The sequence below is a fragment of the Hetaerina americana genome, unplaced genomic scaffold, assembly GCF_022747635.1.
Source record: "Hetaerina americana unplaced genomic scaffold, ioHetAmer1.1.p SCAF_9, whole genome shotgun sequence".
Taxonomy (NCBI): domain Eukaryota; kingdom Metazoa; phylum Arthropoda; class Insecta; order Odonata; family Calopterygidae; genus Hetaerina; species Hetaerina americana.
Window position 1 is genome coordinate 66,591,014 of NW_027287538.1, and position 19,699 is coordinate 66,610,712.

The 19,699-nt window shown below is 40.7% G+C and overlaps 1 protein-coding gene across 2 annotated transcripts in view; it reads right to left on the reverse strand.

The window, feature by feature from the left end:
• Window positions 1–3,404: 3,404 nt before the first annotated feature.
• The window catches only part of Polr2H (DNA-directed RNA polymerases I, II, and III subunit Rpb8), a 688,914-nt gene continuing 672,619 nt past the window's right edge, over window positions 3,405–19,699 (reverse strand). For both annotated transcript variants that reach the window (XM_071598109.1, XM_071598110.1), the window contains exon 4: window positions 3,405–3,775. In XM_071598109.1, coding sequence (XP_071454210.1) covers window positions 3,658–3,775 — 118 coding nt within the window. In that variant the 3' untranslated portion in view covers window positions 3,405–3,657. The remainder of the gene's footprint in view (window positions 3,776–19,699) is intronic.

Genomic DNA, 19,699 nt, shown 5'->3' on the forward strand with positions numbered 1-19,699 from the left:
GAAATCGGTGCGCTAAAGCAAAGTTAAATCTTTATCGGGAAGGAAGAAGGGAAGATCTATGCTAACAGTTAGAGATAAGGCAGGTTCGATAATAGTTGACACAGGGAAGATCCAAAAGAGATGGAAGGAATATATAGAAGAACAGTATAGTAAAGAGCTTCGACCAACAAAGCTAGACATTAAAGAAGAATGTGACGTAGAGGAAGATAGCCTAGGTCCAGGCATACGAGACGATCAGATAGAAAGGGCATCAACGGGAATGAAACTAAATAAGGCCGTGGGGATGGATAACATTCCTGCGGAACTTCTGAAATGTATAGGAAAATGTGGGAGGAAGAGGCTATATGGGCTGATTCGTAGTATTTATGAGGAAGGAATCAGGCCGGAAGACTTTGTGAGATCAGTTTTAGTTCCTATTCCGAAAAAGGCCACGCATGTGAGGACTACAGGACAATAAGTTTGATATCCCACGCAGCTCAAGTTGTTCTCAGGATCATAGACAAAAGGATAGAGAGCAGGGCAAATGATTACTTAGGGGATGATCAGTTTGGGTTTAGGAAGGGGAGAGGTACGCGTGATGCCATTGCAGTAATGAGATTATTAATCGAGAGGAATATAGAACACAACCAGGAGGTATTTGCCTGTTTCGTAGATTTCGAAAAAGCGTTTGATAGAGTGAATTGGGAAAAACTAATGCGTATATTGCAGAAAATAGGAATATATTGGAGGGAAAGGAGGCTAATCCGCAACCTGTACATGTCTCAGACTGCTCACGTGCGAGTGGGGAACGGGGAGTCCGGTTGGGCAGTGTTAGGAAGAGGTGTAAGGCAGGGTTGCCCATTATCACCGTTGCTGTTCAACATGTATGCAGAGGAAATGATTAAAGAGGCATGGGAAGAACTGGAGGTAGGAATGAAGGTGGGCGGGGAATTCATAAAATCAGTTAGGTTTGCTGATGACCAAGCTTAAGTTTGTCAGTCAGCCAAGGGGCTGCAAGCATTGCTGAGTGAATTGGAAAGTCAGTGCGACAGGTATGGGATGAGAATCAATATTAATAAAACAAAGGTTATGCGATATTCTAGAAAGAAAAAGGCTAAGCTTAACATTAAAGTAGGAGGGCAAAAACTAGAGCAGGTAGAACAGTTTACGTATCTCTGTAGTGTTTTGGACCAACACGGTCAAAGCATTAGGGACGTAAGGAGAAGAATTGCGCTAGGCAAAGAGGCTTTCACAAGGAGGAGGGAGTTGATGACAGGGGCTTTGAGTAAGGATGTCATAAACAGAAGCATAGAGAGTAGAGCAAATGATTACTTAGGGGATGATCAGTTTGGGTTTCGGAAGGGGAGGGGTACGTGCGATGTCATTGCAGTAATGAGATCACTAATTAATAGGAATATGGAACACAATCAGGACGTATTTGCCTGTTTCGTAGATTTCGAATAGACTTTTGATGGAGTGAATTGGGACAAACTAATGAGTACATTGCAGAAAATGGGAATATATTGGAGAGACAGGAAGCCAATCTGCAACCTGTAAATGCCTCAGTCTGTTCAGGTGCGAATGGGGAACAGAGTCCGGATGGGCAGTGTTAGGAAGAGGTGTGAGGCAGGGTTGTCCAATATCACTCTAAATGTCAGTCAGGCAAGTTGTTGCAAGCATTGCTGAGTGAATTGGAAACTCTGCGACAGATATGGGATGAAAACCAATATTGATAAAACAAAGGTAATGCGATTTTCCAGAAAGAAAAAGGCTAAGCTAAACATTAAAATAGGAGGGCAAAAAATAGAGCAGGTGGAAGAGTTTACGTATCGCGGAAGTGTTTTGGACCAACACGGTCAAAGTAGTAAGGACGTAAGAAGAAGAATTGCGTTAAGCAAAGAGGCTTCCAGAAGGAGGAGGGAGTTGATGACAGGGACGTTGAGTATCTATGCTATCGTAAGAAAAGACTCGTTAAAACTTTGATATGGAGTGTAGTTACGTACGGCGCGGAAACATAGCCACTGAAGCAGGAGGATAGGCGTGGATTGGAGGCTTTTGAAATGCTGGTGTGGAGAAGAATGGAGAAGGTGAAATGGACGGAAAGGAAAACAAATGAGGAAGTGTGGTGTGGTGGGCGAGTAAAGGGGATTTTTGGGAACAATCATGAGGAGGCGGGAAAAATGGATGAATGAGAGTATTAAACGGCAGTGTGATTTTGAGGACTGTGATAGAGGGGAGAATGTTAGGCAAACGAGGAAAGGGTAGCAATAAGATAGAGATGTTGGACGGGATGAAGGAAGTACACAGAAATGAAGAGGGACTTGTAGAGTAGGATATTGGGGTGTTTTGTTAAGAGAAAAAAATATTTATTTGGTAGTTGCGTCTATCCAAAACCTACCTTAACTCGTAGATAGCCTTAGTTGGCAGCATAGACGAACATGACGAAACGGAGGCAATGAGAGAGAACGGGGGGAATGGGAGACGGAAGCACGGCTATTGAGGCAGTTGACAGTGGGAAGATGGTCGTTGTTGGAGTGGGCCAAGCGCATCAGAATTTAAGTTGCCAACTCGAATGTAGCATTTGGTTGGATTACGAGAAATCGGTAAAATGACTATGGAGACTATGCGTCCCGAATGTTGAATGGGAATTTTGAATTGATTTCTGTCTCTGCGAAGCATTTGGACGCTATCTAACTTGAGGAGCATCTTGGCGCATAGCTTGAGGGCTTACGAGGGCAAAGCGAATTTAGCGAACTCGGGCGAGCAAACATGTAGGATAAGTCCGATCTTGGAGGTAATGGCATACGAAAGTTTTCAGGGCTCGACAACAACCAAGGAGCCTGTTTTTTTGGACCTTTTAAATTGTGAACTGGGACAGATACGGATTAACGGCATTCCCGGGCGAAACGCACTACTTGCACGTTAGATAGATTATTCACTTCAGGATTGACAAGCTAAACTGCTGCCGCACGAACGAGTGACGACTGCATTTAAAGTTGAATTGGAGGATTCTCGAAGTTTTAAAATTACAATTATATTGAATTAGTGGCTCGTTTTTTTTCTAAAATAGTATCTACTTTGGCCAGTAATTGATTTCGGTTTACCATTTATGAGTAATAGTAATGTACGTATTGCTTTATTTGCACGTGCCAATTTAAGGATTTCCTTCGGCAAGATGTGACGAAGGAGTGATCTCGAATACATTTTCCCTGGCATTAGATATTTAAATACGTAATTCTTGAGAAATTTCATTTTCCGGGGAGGAATTAACCAGGAGGAGGAGGACATTTAGGATTGAGGAAATTCCGACCCTAATCTGCCGAGCACTAACCTCTGTTCTAGTTAGAACTCTGAATATACATGCAGGTGCAGTTTTAATTTGGAATCTGAATTGAAAATAAGGGAAAAAGAAATACAGCAAGAAAAATGTTTATGAATTAAATTTTATTTAATTAAATACAAATAGTGAGCACAGCAGATGCGGTACTTTTACAAAAGGTGATACCATGGCAATCATAAGATGATGATTTAAAAAAATGAAAAAAATAAGTTTCTGCACAGGTGGTATTTTATGAATTGGCGATGTCATAGGCACATATACATTTTAAATCAAAAGAACCATAAAAGAATAGCGGGACAGAGGGGCAGATGGTCAGGAATGGTCCCTCCTCCAGGTTCTTAAAAAGCCAGCTTCTTCATCAGCAGGTACAGGTTCTGGTCGACTTCAAAGCCGTGCAGGTTGTTAGCGTCCCCTTGAAGCCGCATCAGAAGACCCCCGTAGGACACGTAAGCAGCCCTGAAAAAGGATAAGCAAGGAAAGAAAATGAGAACACTGCCGGGATCGAGAAATTCGACAGAGAAAAAATGTGAGCAAGTGAGCAAGTTATCGATTTAATAATTTGCTAGAGTCACGTGACCTTTGACAAATACCAATCTGAACATTTACCCATATTGCAAAAATATGAATATTCTGTGCCATTCTAAGAGTTAAGTTTGCTGGTTTGTTTAGAAGAGAAAACTATTGAAGGGAGAGAAATTTCACAGAAATTCACTTTGAATAAGCGTTTCAAAAATCACAAACGAAAAGGCGTTTGTTGAATCGTGGGAAAGTAGCCTTTATAAAAATTTATATTATTATAATAATATAAAATCAAAATTTTCTACTGCTACAAAGCAATAATTGCAGTGGAAAGGCCTTTTTAATTTTTAAAGCGTAAATGACCACCAAAAAAAATTGCCGAAGCTGCTTTTCATATTCATAAGCCGCTTAGAGTTGCCGTAAAAATTATCAAAGACTTAGCAGTTTCAGTTAAATAATATTTAAATTATTCAATATCAATAAATAAAATACCAAAAGGTTGACTTGTGTGAAATTATTTCGCATTGAATAGAGATAAATCATTCCAGTATTTTTTATAAACATTAAATATAAAGAGATTTGTAAAAAATAACGCAGAGGGAACACTGTACGCTCCTGCAAATCTCCCTCTAATGTTTTTAAGGTAAATTTTTATTTTAATGAGATCATTACGGATGCGAAATCCAGAACTCTCCACACAACAAGCAGAGACGGATCTGAACAATATATCTATATACTTCGAAACATCAAAAATCCTTCCTACTGCTCTGTCCTAACACAAGTATGAAATTACAGGGTCCGAAAAAGGTTGCGAACAGAATGCAAAAAATAGGTACGCTATGTAACAACCCCTGTATATTTCGAACATTAGGAATAAGCTGTAATGATTTAATAGCATAAAAGATAATATCAATAAATATGATGAGAAATTAATACATCTCATTTTCCTATGGATTCCTTGTTACCATTTACAAATCGATTCCAATTCATATGGTAATTCCATCAGAAATATTTGCACTCTTTTTAATCAAGAGTCTTGCTGGTACGTGTAAATACTGTTAAATTGCGATATTTTACGTTCCGTTGCTGGGCTGTGAGAGTCGTCAAATATTTATGTATATCAGCCTAAATCAGTACTACTACAAGATGACTACCACAGATATCACAAGAAGCCAAACCCCGTGACCAACCTAGTCGTCCCAAAATCAGCGCCAAGGACTGGTTTCGGTTAAAAAGGTTTAAAAAAGTTCAAACATTTCACATAAATGTACAAGCAACTGTAGTATCCTAGAAAACCTAACGGCTTAATGTCACAGGTCGCTTGAAAACAACTAGAACAATTTAATTGTAGCGTACAGGAGAAGGTTCGTTGTACTAAAACTCGGTACGGTGTTAGACTGAGCTGAACTCATAAAAGGTAACTATAATATTATTTAAACAGAGATTTGAATCACTTATCCATGGAAAAGCAAAGAGGTAGTGAAATATTAGTAGAAAAAGTCGGGGGCAAACGGCGAAGCAGAGGTTTACACTACAATGTATGTATAGAAAATGTCTAATAGCACGATCCGTGCTATATTTTGGTGAAATCCTCCGTTTCTCAGACGGAGAGACAAAACGTTTCTCACAATTTCTGGCAATTCCCCACCAACGGGGCCAACTAAAAAAAATGAACAATTACGCTCGACGACTTCCTTCCGTCGAGTTTGCCTCCTTGAAAAAAAAATCAAGGCAGGCTTAGGATGGAGCCTTGAGGCACTCTGTAGTGAAATGTCCGCGTGAGAGAGAGGGAGAGGACCAGTGAGACGGGGACGACGGGACCACGGACGAAGATGAAAAGCAGAGAGCGGGAGAGACGGGAGTCCATTAAGACGCCAAAAACTAAAAATTTCCAGCGTTGAGGCAGCGACGCGCGGGGGAGGGCAAATAAAACAGTTTCAAATGAGACAAGCGCTCGGTAGCGAATAATGAAAAGACTAGGAAAAAAAAGCGGCGCAGTTAAGCGCACGGGGGGGAAAAAAGGGGAACCTAAACGTTGCGAGGCCATAAAACTTTCATGGGGACCTCTGCGAGAACAAAGGGTATAAATGAACGAATAAATCCCCTTTCAGAGCACTGCTAATACTAATTTGATATAAAACCAACCTTCTGAAATCATTTAATTACCTTTATGCCAACAGAAGCAAACGTAAATTTTTGTTAATGGAAATTTAAGTACGAGTTATTCTCGGATATTCTGAAAAGAATGCGGCTAGTATTATATGGTAGACGCTAATACTTCATTGCAGTTCCTAAATTGCAATCGCCGGATGAAACTAATATTCTGTAAAAATAATTCATTCTGACACGAATACAACAGAAAATTTATCATATTTTCAAAAATAATTCTTCCGGAGATACGATGCCCCTTAATGATTCCGAAAAATAAAGAAACTCGGAATTTATTTTGGGGAAAACATCTCATTTACCTTATAACGACAATTTGACAAAGTAAAATTGAAGGTGAATTAAGCATAAAAAACGTTTAAAACTAATTCTTCACTACAAGATATTTAATACAAGGATATAAAAAAAGGACAAAATGGACCCCAAAGACATATTCTACCCAAAAAGCTAAATATAAGCTATATAAAAATAAGTTTCATAAATCAAGCTTTACTAACAACGCACAATGTGGATTCGAAAAGATAATAGCATTTTAAGTATTAATCAAACTTTAAGTGAACATAATGATTATTACACCAAACTATTTTCATTTCACTGGGTTTAAGAAGAAAGTTGCGAACGCTTGACCGAAATTAGCCAACACGGGTAATTTAACCGACTATTCAGCAGTTGATGGAGGAATAAAGGATTCGTAGAAATGAACCATGACCCAAATAAACTGCTGAGCACCCCTTTACCACAGAATTCCAGAACAACGGCCCCGCAAATTAAAAATTAAAACAATTCCATTTGGATTACTCGATTCCACAGCTACTTCCGGAAAGGGGAGGGAAATAGTTTGAAGAAAGGGAGGAAATGAAGGAGGCAAGAAATAAAAATGATTCGAAAGCACTCTTGCAGGTTCCTCCACAGTGTACAGAGTTCAGAGGGAGGAAGAGAGAGAAAGAGGAGGAACGGAAAGGTAGAGGGAGGGAGGAGGCTCAATGCTCAGACGCCGGGGTGCTCCGCAATATATGAGCATAGCACACGTCATCGTGGCAGGGAGCAATAAAAATCTTATTATCTCCCGCAGTAAGGGAAGTCAATAAGGGCTTTCTTTCCTTCTCCGAGGGAAAAAGGGAGGGGGAAGAGGAACGGAGAGGAAGGGTGGGTTGAGAAGGGGGGAGAGGAGCGTGGGTGGGGGGGATGGTGTGGAATGGCACTGGAGGCGGAAGACACGGCGGTGTCCTGGGATTGGGGCAGGGAGGGAGGGGACGGGAGCGGTGGGGGGGGGGGAAGGAGGGGGGGAGGGAGAGGAGGAATGACGAAAAGTGTAACCGGGCTGCCAGCCGCTTTATATTTAGAATCCCCGTGCTCCATTTGTACGACCGGGGGGAGGGGGGGCGGGAGGGAGGCTGAGGGGGTGGACCGGGAGAGACACATCACCGCCACCCCACCTCCGCTCACCACCACACAAAGAACACGAAGGCAAGGAGAGGAGGCAGTTTTTTACTCGAGGAAGAAAAAAAAACCTGGGTGATTAGTGGCCCCCGAATCGACCCCATTATCGCAACGCTCGAATTATTCGCGGAGACAGGTGCGACGTCGGAATTTTCACATTCCGGTTCGGTGCGTGAATTGCGCATCGCGGGAGTGCCGCTTCAAGATGAGCGACGTCGCATTTTAACTTCGGAGCCTTCGGCAAATGGAGAGGCCCTCTAGAGAGGGGAAGCTAGGGGGGGGGATGAGAGGAGGGGGTAAAAGGAGGCGGGGTATGTAACAGGAGCTCCGAATGACGCGTCACTCCTCAGAGGGCAGTCATCTCTTGCCCCCCTACCAATAAAAGATACGCCCTGCCACCAGAATTAACCTTTGATTTCATGTAATCAATAATTTACGAACATTAGTTTCACTATATTTATTCCATTTCAGTCACCATCAGAATACGATCCTGATGAGAAACAAAAACGTGAAATCAAGAAACCTTGACAATGGGTTGATTTTGTCAAAGCAGAGGCATGTTGTCTTAGGTGTCAATGTTATAAGTATTTTCTTCTAAAAAATCTGAACCATCCAATTCTATGTTGCTGGGCATGTCTGATCAAAATTACCTCGAATTTTGTATACCTTCACTTTTGGATACAAAAACGTCAATATAAGTAGTCAAAAACAGTTAACAACATACATTTCAGACGACATATCGTTCAATACCAAAAAGTCTAACTATGGGTCGCTAACAGGGGACAACGTTGGCCGTAATTCCTTAAACAGGAGGGGTTTGAATTTGAATTTATTAATGCACCCTGAAGGCCACCGTACGGCGTGTGGCAGGAATAGAAAACACAACAGACTAATTTACCCGAGCGTGACCCTACCGCGGTCGGACAATGTAATTATGATCCCCTGTCGTTCGTGGAAAAAATGACATCGTAAATCTATCTGTTATACACTTAATCTCACTAATTTTACCAACATGATCTCTCCTACCGAAGTACGATGGGGGTAATAATACATTTTCAACATCACTAAAGATAAAAACACATTTTCCATCACGGTTTGCAGCCGTGGAGGAAAAAAGTGAGGAGCGAAAAGCGACACTTCAGCACAGCTCCAAGCCTCGGGGACTCGCCACGGCAAGGCGCTGGGAGCATCGTTGCATCAACCCGTCCGAAAGGTTTGGATCCGAAAGGTCATCGACAAATGCTCCACGCCCGGATGCCTTCGGAAATTTTGGCGGTGCCGCCGGGCACACGCGAGGAGCACTCACGGCATTCCCAAATGGTGCCATCCACTCGCTACTTTTAGAGAACTGGCGAGGGAAGCCGAGCGTCGACGACGCAGCCTTTGGTAGAAATTTTCCGCGACTTCGAATCGAGTCCAGCCAATGTTGCGAAATTCAAAGGACTCGAGCATATGCATTTCATTTACAAGTCTTCAAAATGTGCACAGAGTCCCGAAAAAATTAAAAATCTCTCTTACGGGGTTATAGGCACGTTATAACATTTTTAAAAGTCATTTGTTAATTCACAATTCAAAATGAAAGTGGATACAAATATTTTAGAAAGGATGAAATGGGTGGAATGAGAACCGAAACCTTTTTCTAGCCACATTCCTCTACAGGGCGGAAAATAATTTAATTAATTCAAAAAGGATTGCCAGCCTTTCGCACGTAGTGGGCAAGCGCAATTTTCGGAAAGGTTTCATCTGACATAACCTCACACGGACCGCCATTGCAAGTTAAAACATCATAACAGATATATATATATATATATATGGAAAATTATATATATGTATATATATATATATATATATATATATATATATATATATGGAAAATTATATATATGTATATATATATATATATATATATATACATACTTATATATAATTCCATATATATATATATATATATATATATATATGCACACGCAGGCCACAAACCCTAGCGGTGGCTTGCAGGGTACTAAAAATATTTTTTTAAATGCACACACACAATATCCTTCTTAGCGTAGTCCACAATGTGTATTACCTTCATTTATTTATCACTTTTTTCACCTTCAATCATTTGATAAATTATCTCCATACAACAAGGGCACAGTCAAATCAGTGCTTTAGCTAAGGAAAAACTTATGTAATTCTAGAGCCATAAAATATACCGCTAAAGTAGCTCCCAACATGCATTACAGGCTTATAAATGAAACACTATAATATTTACTTAATGAAACGTTAATAAGAAAGTATACTCATCAAATGTAAGATTTGAGTAACGTGCTTTGTATCTTAAATATGCGCATGCTCACGCGCTTGAGGTTGGCATAGTGGCGCATTCGATGATTTGAATTTACTTGAATACCGTTCGGAAATGCAATGCGATCAAACTTCATGAAGCTCCGTGGGCATTTGACGGAGTACGGATAACTTCGTAAAAGGCACCAGTAGCTTAAACGTTAACTCTTTGATAGAGCGTCGATCGGAAAAATTCTAATTATTTAGCTTAGCTTATATTCAAATACAAATCCATTAAAATTTCCATCCAACATTCAATTAAAACAAGCAATGACCATGATGAATACATACACTAAAAATCACCATCAATTACAACATACAGCCATCAACAGTAATACCAGAAAAATTTACACGTGGATTATTTATGAGATGAACTAACATTAAAACCATTGAAATGTAGGCATATCATACAATTTGAAACTCAAGTTCCAAAAAGAGGTAAAAGGATTGAAGATTTAAACATTAAAAACCGGAATGAAAGTCTTTCTAATTTTCTCCGATGAGAATCTATTTTAATTTGTTGGAAACTGGCGCGTTTTCACTCTACGGGACTGGTCGATTTGCTTCCTCGCTCGGAGATGTGGTGTGTGGCATTGCTTTTCATATCAAAACCAGATAAGCTCTAAGATCTACAATAAAATATAATCTAACGTTTCGCATTTTCAGAACCGAAATTTTTAAATCCTAAAATTGTAGCAAAGTCAACGAAACAAGGCGAAAATTTGGCATACCAAGAGTCGTAGATAAAACAGTGGCAGCAAAAATACCTTTACAGAATCAGATATATTATTGATTGTAAATGGCTTATTTTTCAATTCCAGTGGTCAAATTTTGGAATCAAAAATACATGCATATCCTTTTATAAGATTTTACTTCAGAAAAACCTAGTGACTCGCACGGATTTTCCCTATCCCGGACGGCGCTACATTAATGGCCCCCAACTCTTCTTAGTATTCCAAATTATCCTGTTCTTAGGCAGCCAACAAGAGGAGGCTGGGGCTCTATGATTTACCAGGTTCCACTGTCTAAGCTTCCGGCAAATCTTGATTCCAGGCGGTGGGCCTCTGGGTGTATCGCTGGGAAGACCATCCTCGCTGAGGCAGTGCAATTAGAGGTCGTGTTCTGTAAACAGGGATCATGCCCACACAACCAGCTAACCACACTGCCACAGCGCGAATGGAAAGTCAGGAAGCTGGTGATAGAGCAGGTCCTCTCCTGGTGTCCGGCCTCGTGTGAGGAAGTGCAGGTTTTCTTCTAAAGGCAGACTGTATAGTCGAACGTGGAGGTCGAGAGAACCACCACACTAACAAAAGCGTATACCACAACACAACTGTTCAGTATTGACGGAAGATGCAACCGACCTAGAAAACCTTCGATGAGGATATACGCAAGGACATTATTAAGGCCATAGGGAGTAAAGCAGGATGGTACATTAGCAGTTCACCACTCAGCCAATTGGAGGATCATTTGCCACACTCGGACACTTAAGTTTTTACTATCACACTCGTATTAACTGAATTCAATAACAATCAAAACGTTACTGCTATTGCCGAGACTTGAGACCCCACTGTCCAGGCGGAAGACGAAAAGATTAATGTTTACCAGTCCCTGAATGAAACGCACCTGGAACCCTTGACAAATAAATCCAACGGCCACACTGTTTTCGCAATAAATGCTAAACTTAGACATTTCACGTTGAGCCACAGCTGAAGAAGACACAACGCAGTTAGCAAATTGATGTAATTATTCAAAACCCGTCGCGCACAAAGTGGCTAACGCAGGACAATGTTGATTTGCGGACATGAGATGAATCAACTAGCATACCTATGGAATAACAACCGCATCACGATTGCCAGGATTAATGCGGAAAGCATGGAGTGAAAATCTTAATCCTAGGCGTTCAAGTACAAAAATTAGTGTTGCTGATGCTCACGAACGGCAGAAAAATGTCTACCCACTACTTACGATGAGAGCACACTTTCGGTAAAGTAGGAAACTGTCGCGAGATTTATAAGTTTAAGCGCAAAACAAAATCGAGAAAATTTCACTTGCCAGACGAATATCAAAATATTTTTCATGTCTAAGTAATCAAAAGAAAATTTATTAATCATTAGTTATCCGAACGGGATTAGTTTGTCGCATATCACGTGGTACCGGATTTTAGGAAAACTGATAAACAAATAGAAAATTGCGTTAAAACAGGAAGGCTTTTTCCTCCGCCACAAAAGTAAAAGCAGCTCGATTAAAGCAAAGATGATATGGGCATGAAGCATCAGAAGAGACGACACTCAGTCGATGCTTCATCGACTGAGTCTCGTTTTCCGATAAAATTCTTTCTACGAAGAGTTTTTCTCAGTCTTGACAGAACTTGTTCGACTCGAATACACTCAGATTTGAAAAGAAATTGCATACAACAGTTCAAATGAAAAATGATCACTAAAAAATCCAACTGACTTTTCATCCGCGAGAATCACCACGCAAAAGTTCCGTAAGTTTCGCAATTGCGGGGCTTTTGAATGGAAATTGCGCAGTTATTGCTATGAATGGCATCCACTCGTCTCGATCATTCCCGCAGACGTCGATCCACCGTCGGAATTACATTTATATCATCTCTTGGGCATAACCTTTCGGGTTGAATATCGCGCGGATTATATCATGCGAGGAGCATAAGAAAAAAGAGATATGAGCCAGAAGAGCTCGGTGCCAGACACAATGGAGAGGCCCTTTTAAACGAGTCACGAAAGGGAAGAAGGCGGCGGTTCGAGTTATTTGGCTCGCGGCCTGATGTAAGGGTCCTAATAATTTGAGCGCTTTGGCGCCGGTCCACGCGACAAATGGCCCCCCGGCAGTTCAGCCTTTTATAAATACAAGAGACGCCGGCCAGGAGGAGGGACTCGCACAGGTACCTTCCTCGAGGTGAGGAGACGAGATGAGGCGTCTGGGTGCTTGATGCGCCGGCCGGGGGCGGCGTTCGGCCCCGCTGAGAGGAAGACGCAAAAGACTCGGCAGCGCGCAAGTAACGGGGCTCGAGAACTAACTACGAAGCACGGGAATGAAGCGAATTCGGAAACTGTAACAGAAAGTACGGACGGACTCTGGATTCGTATATTCAATATAAATTGACTGTCCTTCGATACGCAACGCCTGAAGACTATTACCAGGGCCGGAATCAACCGATAAGACCATTTCAAACATTTTCGATTGCTTATGCGAGGAAATTCAAGAAATCAAGCAGTGATGCATTCGTTCGATTTTCAGGGACGCTTATGAAAGTTGATTGAGGCTTTACATGAGCCGAGCGAAATATTATGGGAGGATTTAGATATTTTAATATCCTGAAAGCCATCGCAATGGTGTGTGGCGGGTTGCGAATACACACGAGAATAATTTTGGCCCGAATATTTTTAATCCTACCGCGGACGGATTTTGTTAATCTGATCCTTAATCGTTCGTGGAAAAAAATTACATCTTAAACCTATCTATTCTAAAGATAATCTCTCTAGCTTTATTTGGAATGATCTCGCCTATCGTAGAACAGTGGGCGTAATAATACATTTTCAACATCACTGCTAAACAGACATCCTTCCAATTTATGCAAGAGATTTAATCTGAATTAAACCTTCGCTCAGTGAATGATTCCCAGCCTAGTTGCTCTAATATATTGGATACGCTACTCCGCTTCTCATAACAACTCTTCACAACTCTATCTCTTCTAGGCTATACGCGATCCAAATTGGCAATCAATCCAACTTCATGAGGATCCCATAATACACTAGAAGCACATTCTAAATAAGGCCTAAGCAGTGAAAGATAACATTTCTCTTTGACCTTTTCATCACATTTACCCAGTACTCTTCCAATAAATCCTAATTTTTTGTTTGCTTGTCCACATACTCCCCGTATATGTTTCATCCCGGAGAGATCGTTAGTGAGGGTAACGTTTACGTATTTAATCGAGCCTACACATTTCCTTTCAGTGTTCCCGATGCAGCAGGCGTTCTAGAGGAAATTGATCTTTTTACAAAAATTCATCAAAGCGCACTTTTTTAAATTTTAACTCTAATTACCAGCGTTGTACCAGTGTCGTACCAGCCTTGTATAGCATTAAGGTCATCTAATAAAGCTCTGTGTTCACTGTGTCCACAGGATTCCGATATTACGGTAAACCACTGCATCATCGGCAAATAAACGTATCTTACTAGTGAATACGGAGTCAATGCCGTTAACGTAAAGAAGTAATAAAAGAGGACCGGTAACACTTCCCTGGGGAACACCTGAAGTAACCTCTATTGAATTTGAGCTAACTATGACTACTCTTTGTACCAAACCATTTAAAATGTCTTTAATCCAACCCCGGATATTTGTATCTAAGTCATATGCTTCTAGCTTTGATAGTAGTTTACTATGAAGTACTTTGTCGAAGGCTTTCTTAAAATCTAGAAATATTGCGTCCACTTGAACATTGCTCTCTCCCGAAATAAGAATATCATGAACAAAAAGCGCAAGTTGGGTCTCGCAGGATCTAGCTTTTCGGAAACCGTGCTGATTTTTCATCAATAATTCCTGAATATCAAGGTGTGTCACTATTGAACTAGAAACCATATGTTCCATGACCTTGCATCAAATGGAAATAGGTCTGTAATTATACGGTTCCTCCTCGTCTCCGTTTTTAAATGGTGTTGTAGGATTGCACGTGCTCCTCGGAGCTAGGGCTTTAAAAGATGCTCCGAAAACGGAAGAGATCGAATCCCACCGGCAATTAAAGTGACGAAAATTAATTAGTCCCTCATTAGAATTTCAATTCAAAGCTTGCATGAGTGGAGCTCAGCTGTCTCAGCAATTGCAACTCCCTTGTAATACCCGACTGCTCTTCTGTCTGGTACCCTTCTTTATTTGTCCGACTCCGCGAATAAAATCTGCCTCCTGGCCTACCATCGGGATTCTTCCCTATGACGCGTTCCCAGTAAATACCTACATGCCTCGAGGCGAGCCAAATACTCAGTTTGTCAATTGCCCTACCAAATTCCGGAAGGTCAAACGGCACATAACCCTATAATTAATTGCCATGATTCATTAATAAAAGTAATAGCCATGGATGACTAACACTTTCATTACGGTCGAGTTTAATGAATTAAATATTCTGACATGGTTTGACTTATCCACACGAATCCCCTTAGTAGTTAATAACCACATAACGAATGAAGTTAAGAGAATTTTATCTTTAAGAGACATATTTATTCGTGAAATTAGGCAGAAATGTGTCACTGAATTCCTACATATTAATTCTAATTACAATGATCGATTGTTATTGCAAATTTCACCCCTGTGAATTGTTTAATAACCAAGGTGGGTGAAATAATACACCCAATTCTAAAAATATAGTTAACTTTCAGACATTCCACTAAAAATTCAACTTATAAGGCCAAATCATACTAAATGCAGGTCAGTGAATGATTGCAGTAACAGGGATATCGTCAATATGAGGCTCGGTAGAGAAAACTCCAATGATTGGCAAAACAATATGCACAGCTCAGAAAAACGTCCCCGCTTTGTCATGCGAGCTTTTTTGGAGACAGCAACGATTCACTGCAGTCTCCAGAGTTATCTTTCAAGATCCTTAATTGAATCGTAGGAAGTAAATCTGGACCTCAAATGCGGTTCCTAATTTTTCAGAAGCGGGAGAAAAATATTAAGTTTTCGAATACTCACAGAACTCGTGCGTACCTATCACAAAAACCTAAATTATTTTATTATAATCGAAAGACTGGGCCGCCATTTGATGGCAATTACGATTATAGGGGAAAGTGAACTTCGTCTCCATTTATTTCAAGATATTATTGTCCCGATCAATGCAATATATCCTTGAATCAGGGTTTCGCAATAAAAGGTTTTTAATGAAAATTGATAAAAGTTAATCGTACCCAATACTATTTTGACTATCTTTCTCATCGGATCTCACATTGGAGTGAAAATATTACGCAGTACATAGAGAATACTGTTTAATCCCTCAAAAATAAATGCATGTGGGTAATAAGTTGAATTCCATCACGCTGCACCTAAGATCATAAATTAAATCTCCCTTCGAATCTCTCATTCCGATCTGCCAACATCTAAAATAAATAAAATCCAATGTCTCGCTAAGGTGGCACCCATGAACTACCAGAGAATCCACGGAGAACGGTTCCCTAAATTGCCAATGAAAAGGTTCTTGTGAGTTTCGCAGGCCTATTGCTTGGGCCTTTAACCCTAACGACTGGGCGGGCCGGAGATGGTTTGAAGGCCGCGGTCGCCACGCGCCCCCGCACCTGTCGGAGGCTAAAGAGGGCAAGCCGATAGCGGTGGGCGACATTCTCAAGGCAACATGGGAAGCCCATCACTCGGGAGGCGGAGGAAGCGCCACTTTACCTGCTTGGGTATCACCATGTGTGTTCCCTATAGCCCAGGAAATTGTGACCATGCGTCAAATGAGTCATAAGCCCGATTTTCCTTATTTATAGGGATTAAGCACACCCTTTCTATCAGAACTTGGAACACTTCTATCAGGAGAGTGTCTTGCACGTAGATTTGAGTACTAAAGGCATTGATTGGAAATTCATATTCTAGATCGCAAATGAGTTATATTTCCTGAATCAGGGTGATCATCAATAAAAAACTTCACATTAAATTGGAGCAGGTTGAATTTCCCTCAACTAAGGAGCTGGGAAGAGTAAGGCGGTCGCAGGGGAAAACGGATGAACTGTAGGATTTGTGGCGAGTTGAACAGTGAAGGAAGATGGAGAGAAAGATCTAAGGAAGCGATGAAGAGGGATGAAGAGCACGTGTATTATGATAGAAAAAACCAAGAATTAACCAGGATAATGATTGGGAAAACATGATTTCTAATTCGAGGGTTTCCCGATTGTGTTCCGCTGAACCCTAAGTTTTCCAGATTCTCCTCGATCCTATTAATGAACAGTGGCGTGGCCTGGTCGTGGGAGTCAGGGTCTACCCTGTTGCTAAGGCAGAGGTTTTACTCGCACTACATTTTAACTGTGACAGATGACTGATGAATACAGACGGGATACAACAGGGTTCTAGCCTCAGAGCGCGCCCTGTATATAATTAAAGCTTTCTGGCGAAACCTGCACCAGCTATAATTGAATGCTGGAGCGGTCCAAGGCGGGATTGCTAAACTGGTAACCCCCACGCCCCCCCCCCCCCAAAGTTACAGCAGATCTGATGCGTCGGATTTTCATCACCCGTGAATTAAAGAGGGTAGAGAGTGGAGAAGTACCTTCACCAGTTAACCACTGTCACCGAGTAAATAAAACAGTTTCTGGCGTCACTTGGTGGAAATTCTTCATCTTGAAATTAAATTTAAAACACTTCGCTTTTCCAAAAAAAATTATGTGGAAAAGCGAAGTGTTTTAAATTTAATTTCAATTGTCACCGAGGTTCACATTTTAATGACGAAGGATGAAAATTGATGTAATACACATTCAAGATTAGTTCATAAACGCATATTATGCGAAGTTTTGAAATACTTGGAGGTTCTTGTTAATTTCTGAAACGCGCTCTGAAATCTTCTTAGGCGCTAAAATTTGAAGCAATGCTACTCTGGCTTTTTTTCTATTTTCTACAAATAAATCAATATCATTAAGCCTAAAACGGGTATGTGCTGTTATTAACATATATACACGTATATATATGTAATAGATCAGCGAAGAATAGAAGCCTTTGAAACATGGTATTGGAGGAGAATGCTGAAGATTAAATGGACAAAGTAAGGAACGAGGAAGCACATATATACTCGTAGAATGAGGGAATTGACACTGAATAGAGTAGAATGGAGGGCTGCAGTAAACCAATCCTAGGATTGAAATACTGATATATATATATATATCTATATATACATATGTATATATATATATATATATATATACATATACATACATATATATATATATATATATATATATATATACATATACATACATATATATATGTATATATATATATAGTTTACATATATATATATACATACACACACACATATGTATATATATATATATTTATATATATGTGTGTAAACTATGACGGGAAGCGCCTGCTTCATCAACGTCATTTAACAGAGTGCACTTATGGCTACAAACAGAGGATATTTTATCAAAGACATGTACCTGATATTTCTATGCAGCCTCCTTAAGGTTTCGCGATAAGAGAAATTTCCACAAATTGTTTCCGTGGTTCTATAAAGTTCGAGAAAGCACACCTTAGAAAACCGTACGGTGGAACGCCATGAAGGAATTGGGGCAGAATTCACGTGAGAATGGAGGAAACTCGTCCTACGTGAATGGACCACGCTCGAAGGCGAAGTTGGAACGAACTAAGGAGGCCGGAAACTCAATTCGCCACCGTCAGGGAATATCACAGCCATTAACCAACCACACGGCTAACTGTTGCTACTACGCCCTTCCGCGTGACGGAGTAGGTGGCCCTAGCTAGATAGCAGCTGCGAATGCGAGAGAACTACCCAATTCTCCGCCTGCATAATGTCCAGTGGGCAGCCGCAGAAGGTGCTAAACACCGGCCAATGGAGGGAAATTTTGGATTTTAATTTTGCAACAAGGATGACGTATGTGAAGCTACCTTTCTACAGTCAGCTAATCAAACATTTAAAATTAACTACCGGTTTCGGACGTGCATTGAAACTGTTGGAAGCTAAGTCTGGTGATAAAGGAAATTTATTCAGTAAAATGTACTTTTTCATAAGGCTTGATTTTGTCCAACATCACAGAACAAAATACAAACCAATTTAGCCATGGTTTGCAAAAATTTCGATTTGAAAACATGGATCTAATAACATTCGCTCCAGATATTAGTAGTATTAGTTTAATTTTCGGAGAGTTGAAACGGGTCTTTTTAAATTTTAATGAAGTTCCGAAGCAATGCGTATCCAAGAATCACTCTCTCTGTGTTCGCGTAAGAATCGTACGATTCGTATTATTTTCTGTGGAATATGCATCGCGTGTGACTGCGTTCTATTTCAGCACAAGCTATCCGAAAATATCAATACACCTGAGACTCTTTCAGTACTCTGGTAACAGTTTTAAACGAATCGCATATCGCATCGCCTTGCATTTGTTTGATCTCAAATTATATATTTCGCCAAATGAGCCCCCAAGGCAAGAGGTCAATTTACGCCGGCGTCTAAACAATCCAAAATAACATCTTAACTACTTTACTTAAATATTTATCCACCATTCGTCTGAAGCCTTAGCGTTTCTGTAGTGCAGCTTCGCAGACAATTTGAACCTGTTCTACCCTTTATGGACCCCGATGCTAGAAAAATTATTTTTTCAAGATGGCTAAATATTGCGCCCCCAATCTTCTTTGACCGACTTGACAAACTTATTGCATGGGCTCACACAGTAAAAGACAAAGCAACCAATTAAAATTAACACCGTAAAACCTCAGTTAACCGGGAGCATTTTGACGTGAAGTGAATAATAAACGTTATCAGAGATTTAGGGCGAAATTTCTTGCGAGTCAAAACAAAAATTTAAGCTTATTTTATGACATAGGAAAATTAAATGGTTTACTTTTCTATTTAGGCGAGGATAATTGGATGCCAGAACATGGATTATTGATCTACGGTGACGACGCACCGCTGCTGGGACGCGAAAGCTTTGAACTACCCGATGCATCTACATGACCTACATTTACATGCCGTCATCCCTCCCACCACCCTCCTCAGCCTCCCATCCCACTGCAGCGACGCCCCGGTTCTCAAGAGGCAGAGGGTGACTGCTTACTCCTCCCGCTAGTGTGTGGACTCTCTTTTGTTGCGGCCTCCATTGTTAGCGCTAATTTGCACTCGCAATTTGAATGGCAGGGAACGTAAGAGGTCGTCGCGAACCACGGACGAAGAGCGAACCGGCGCCTGGTTAA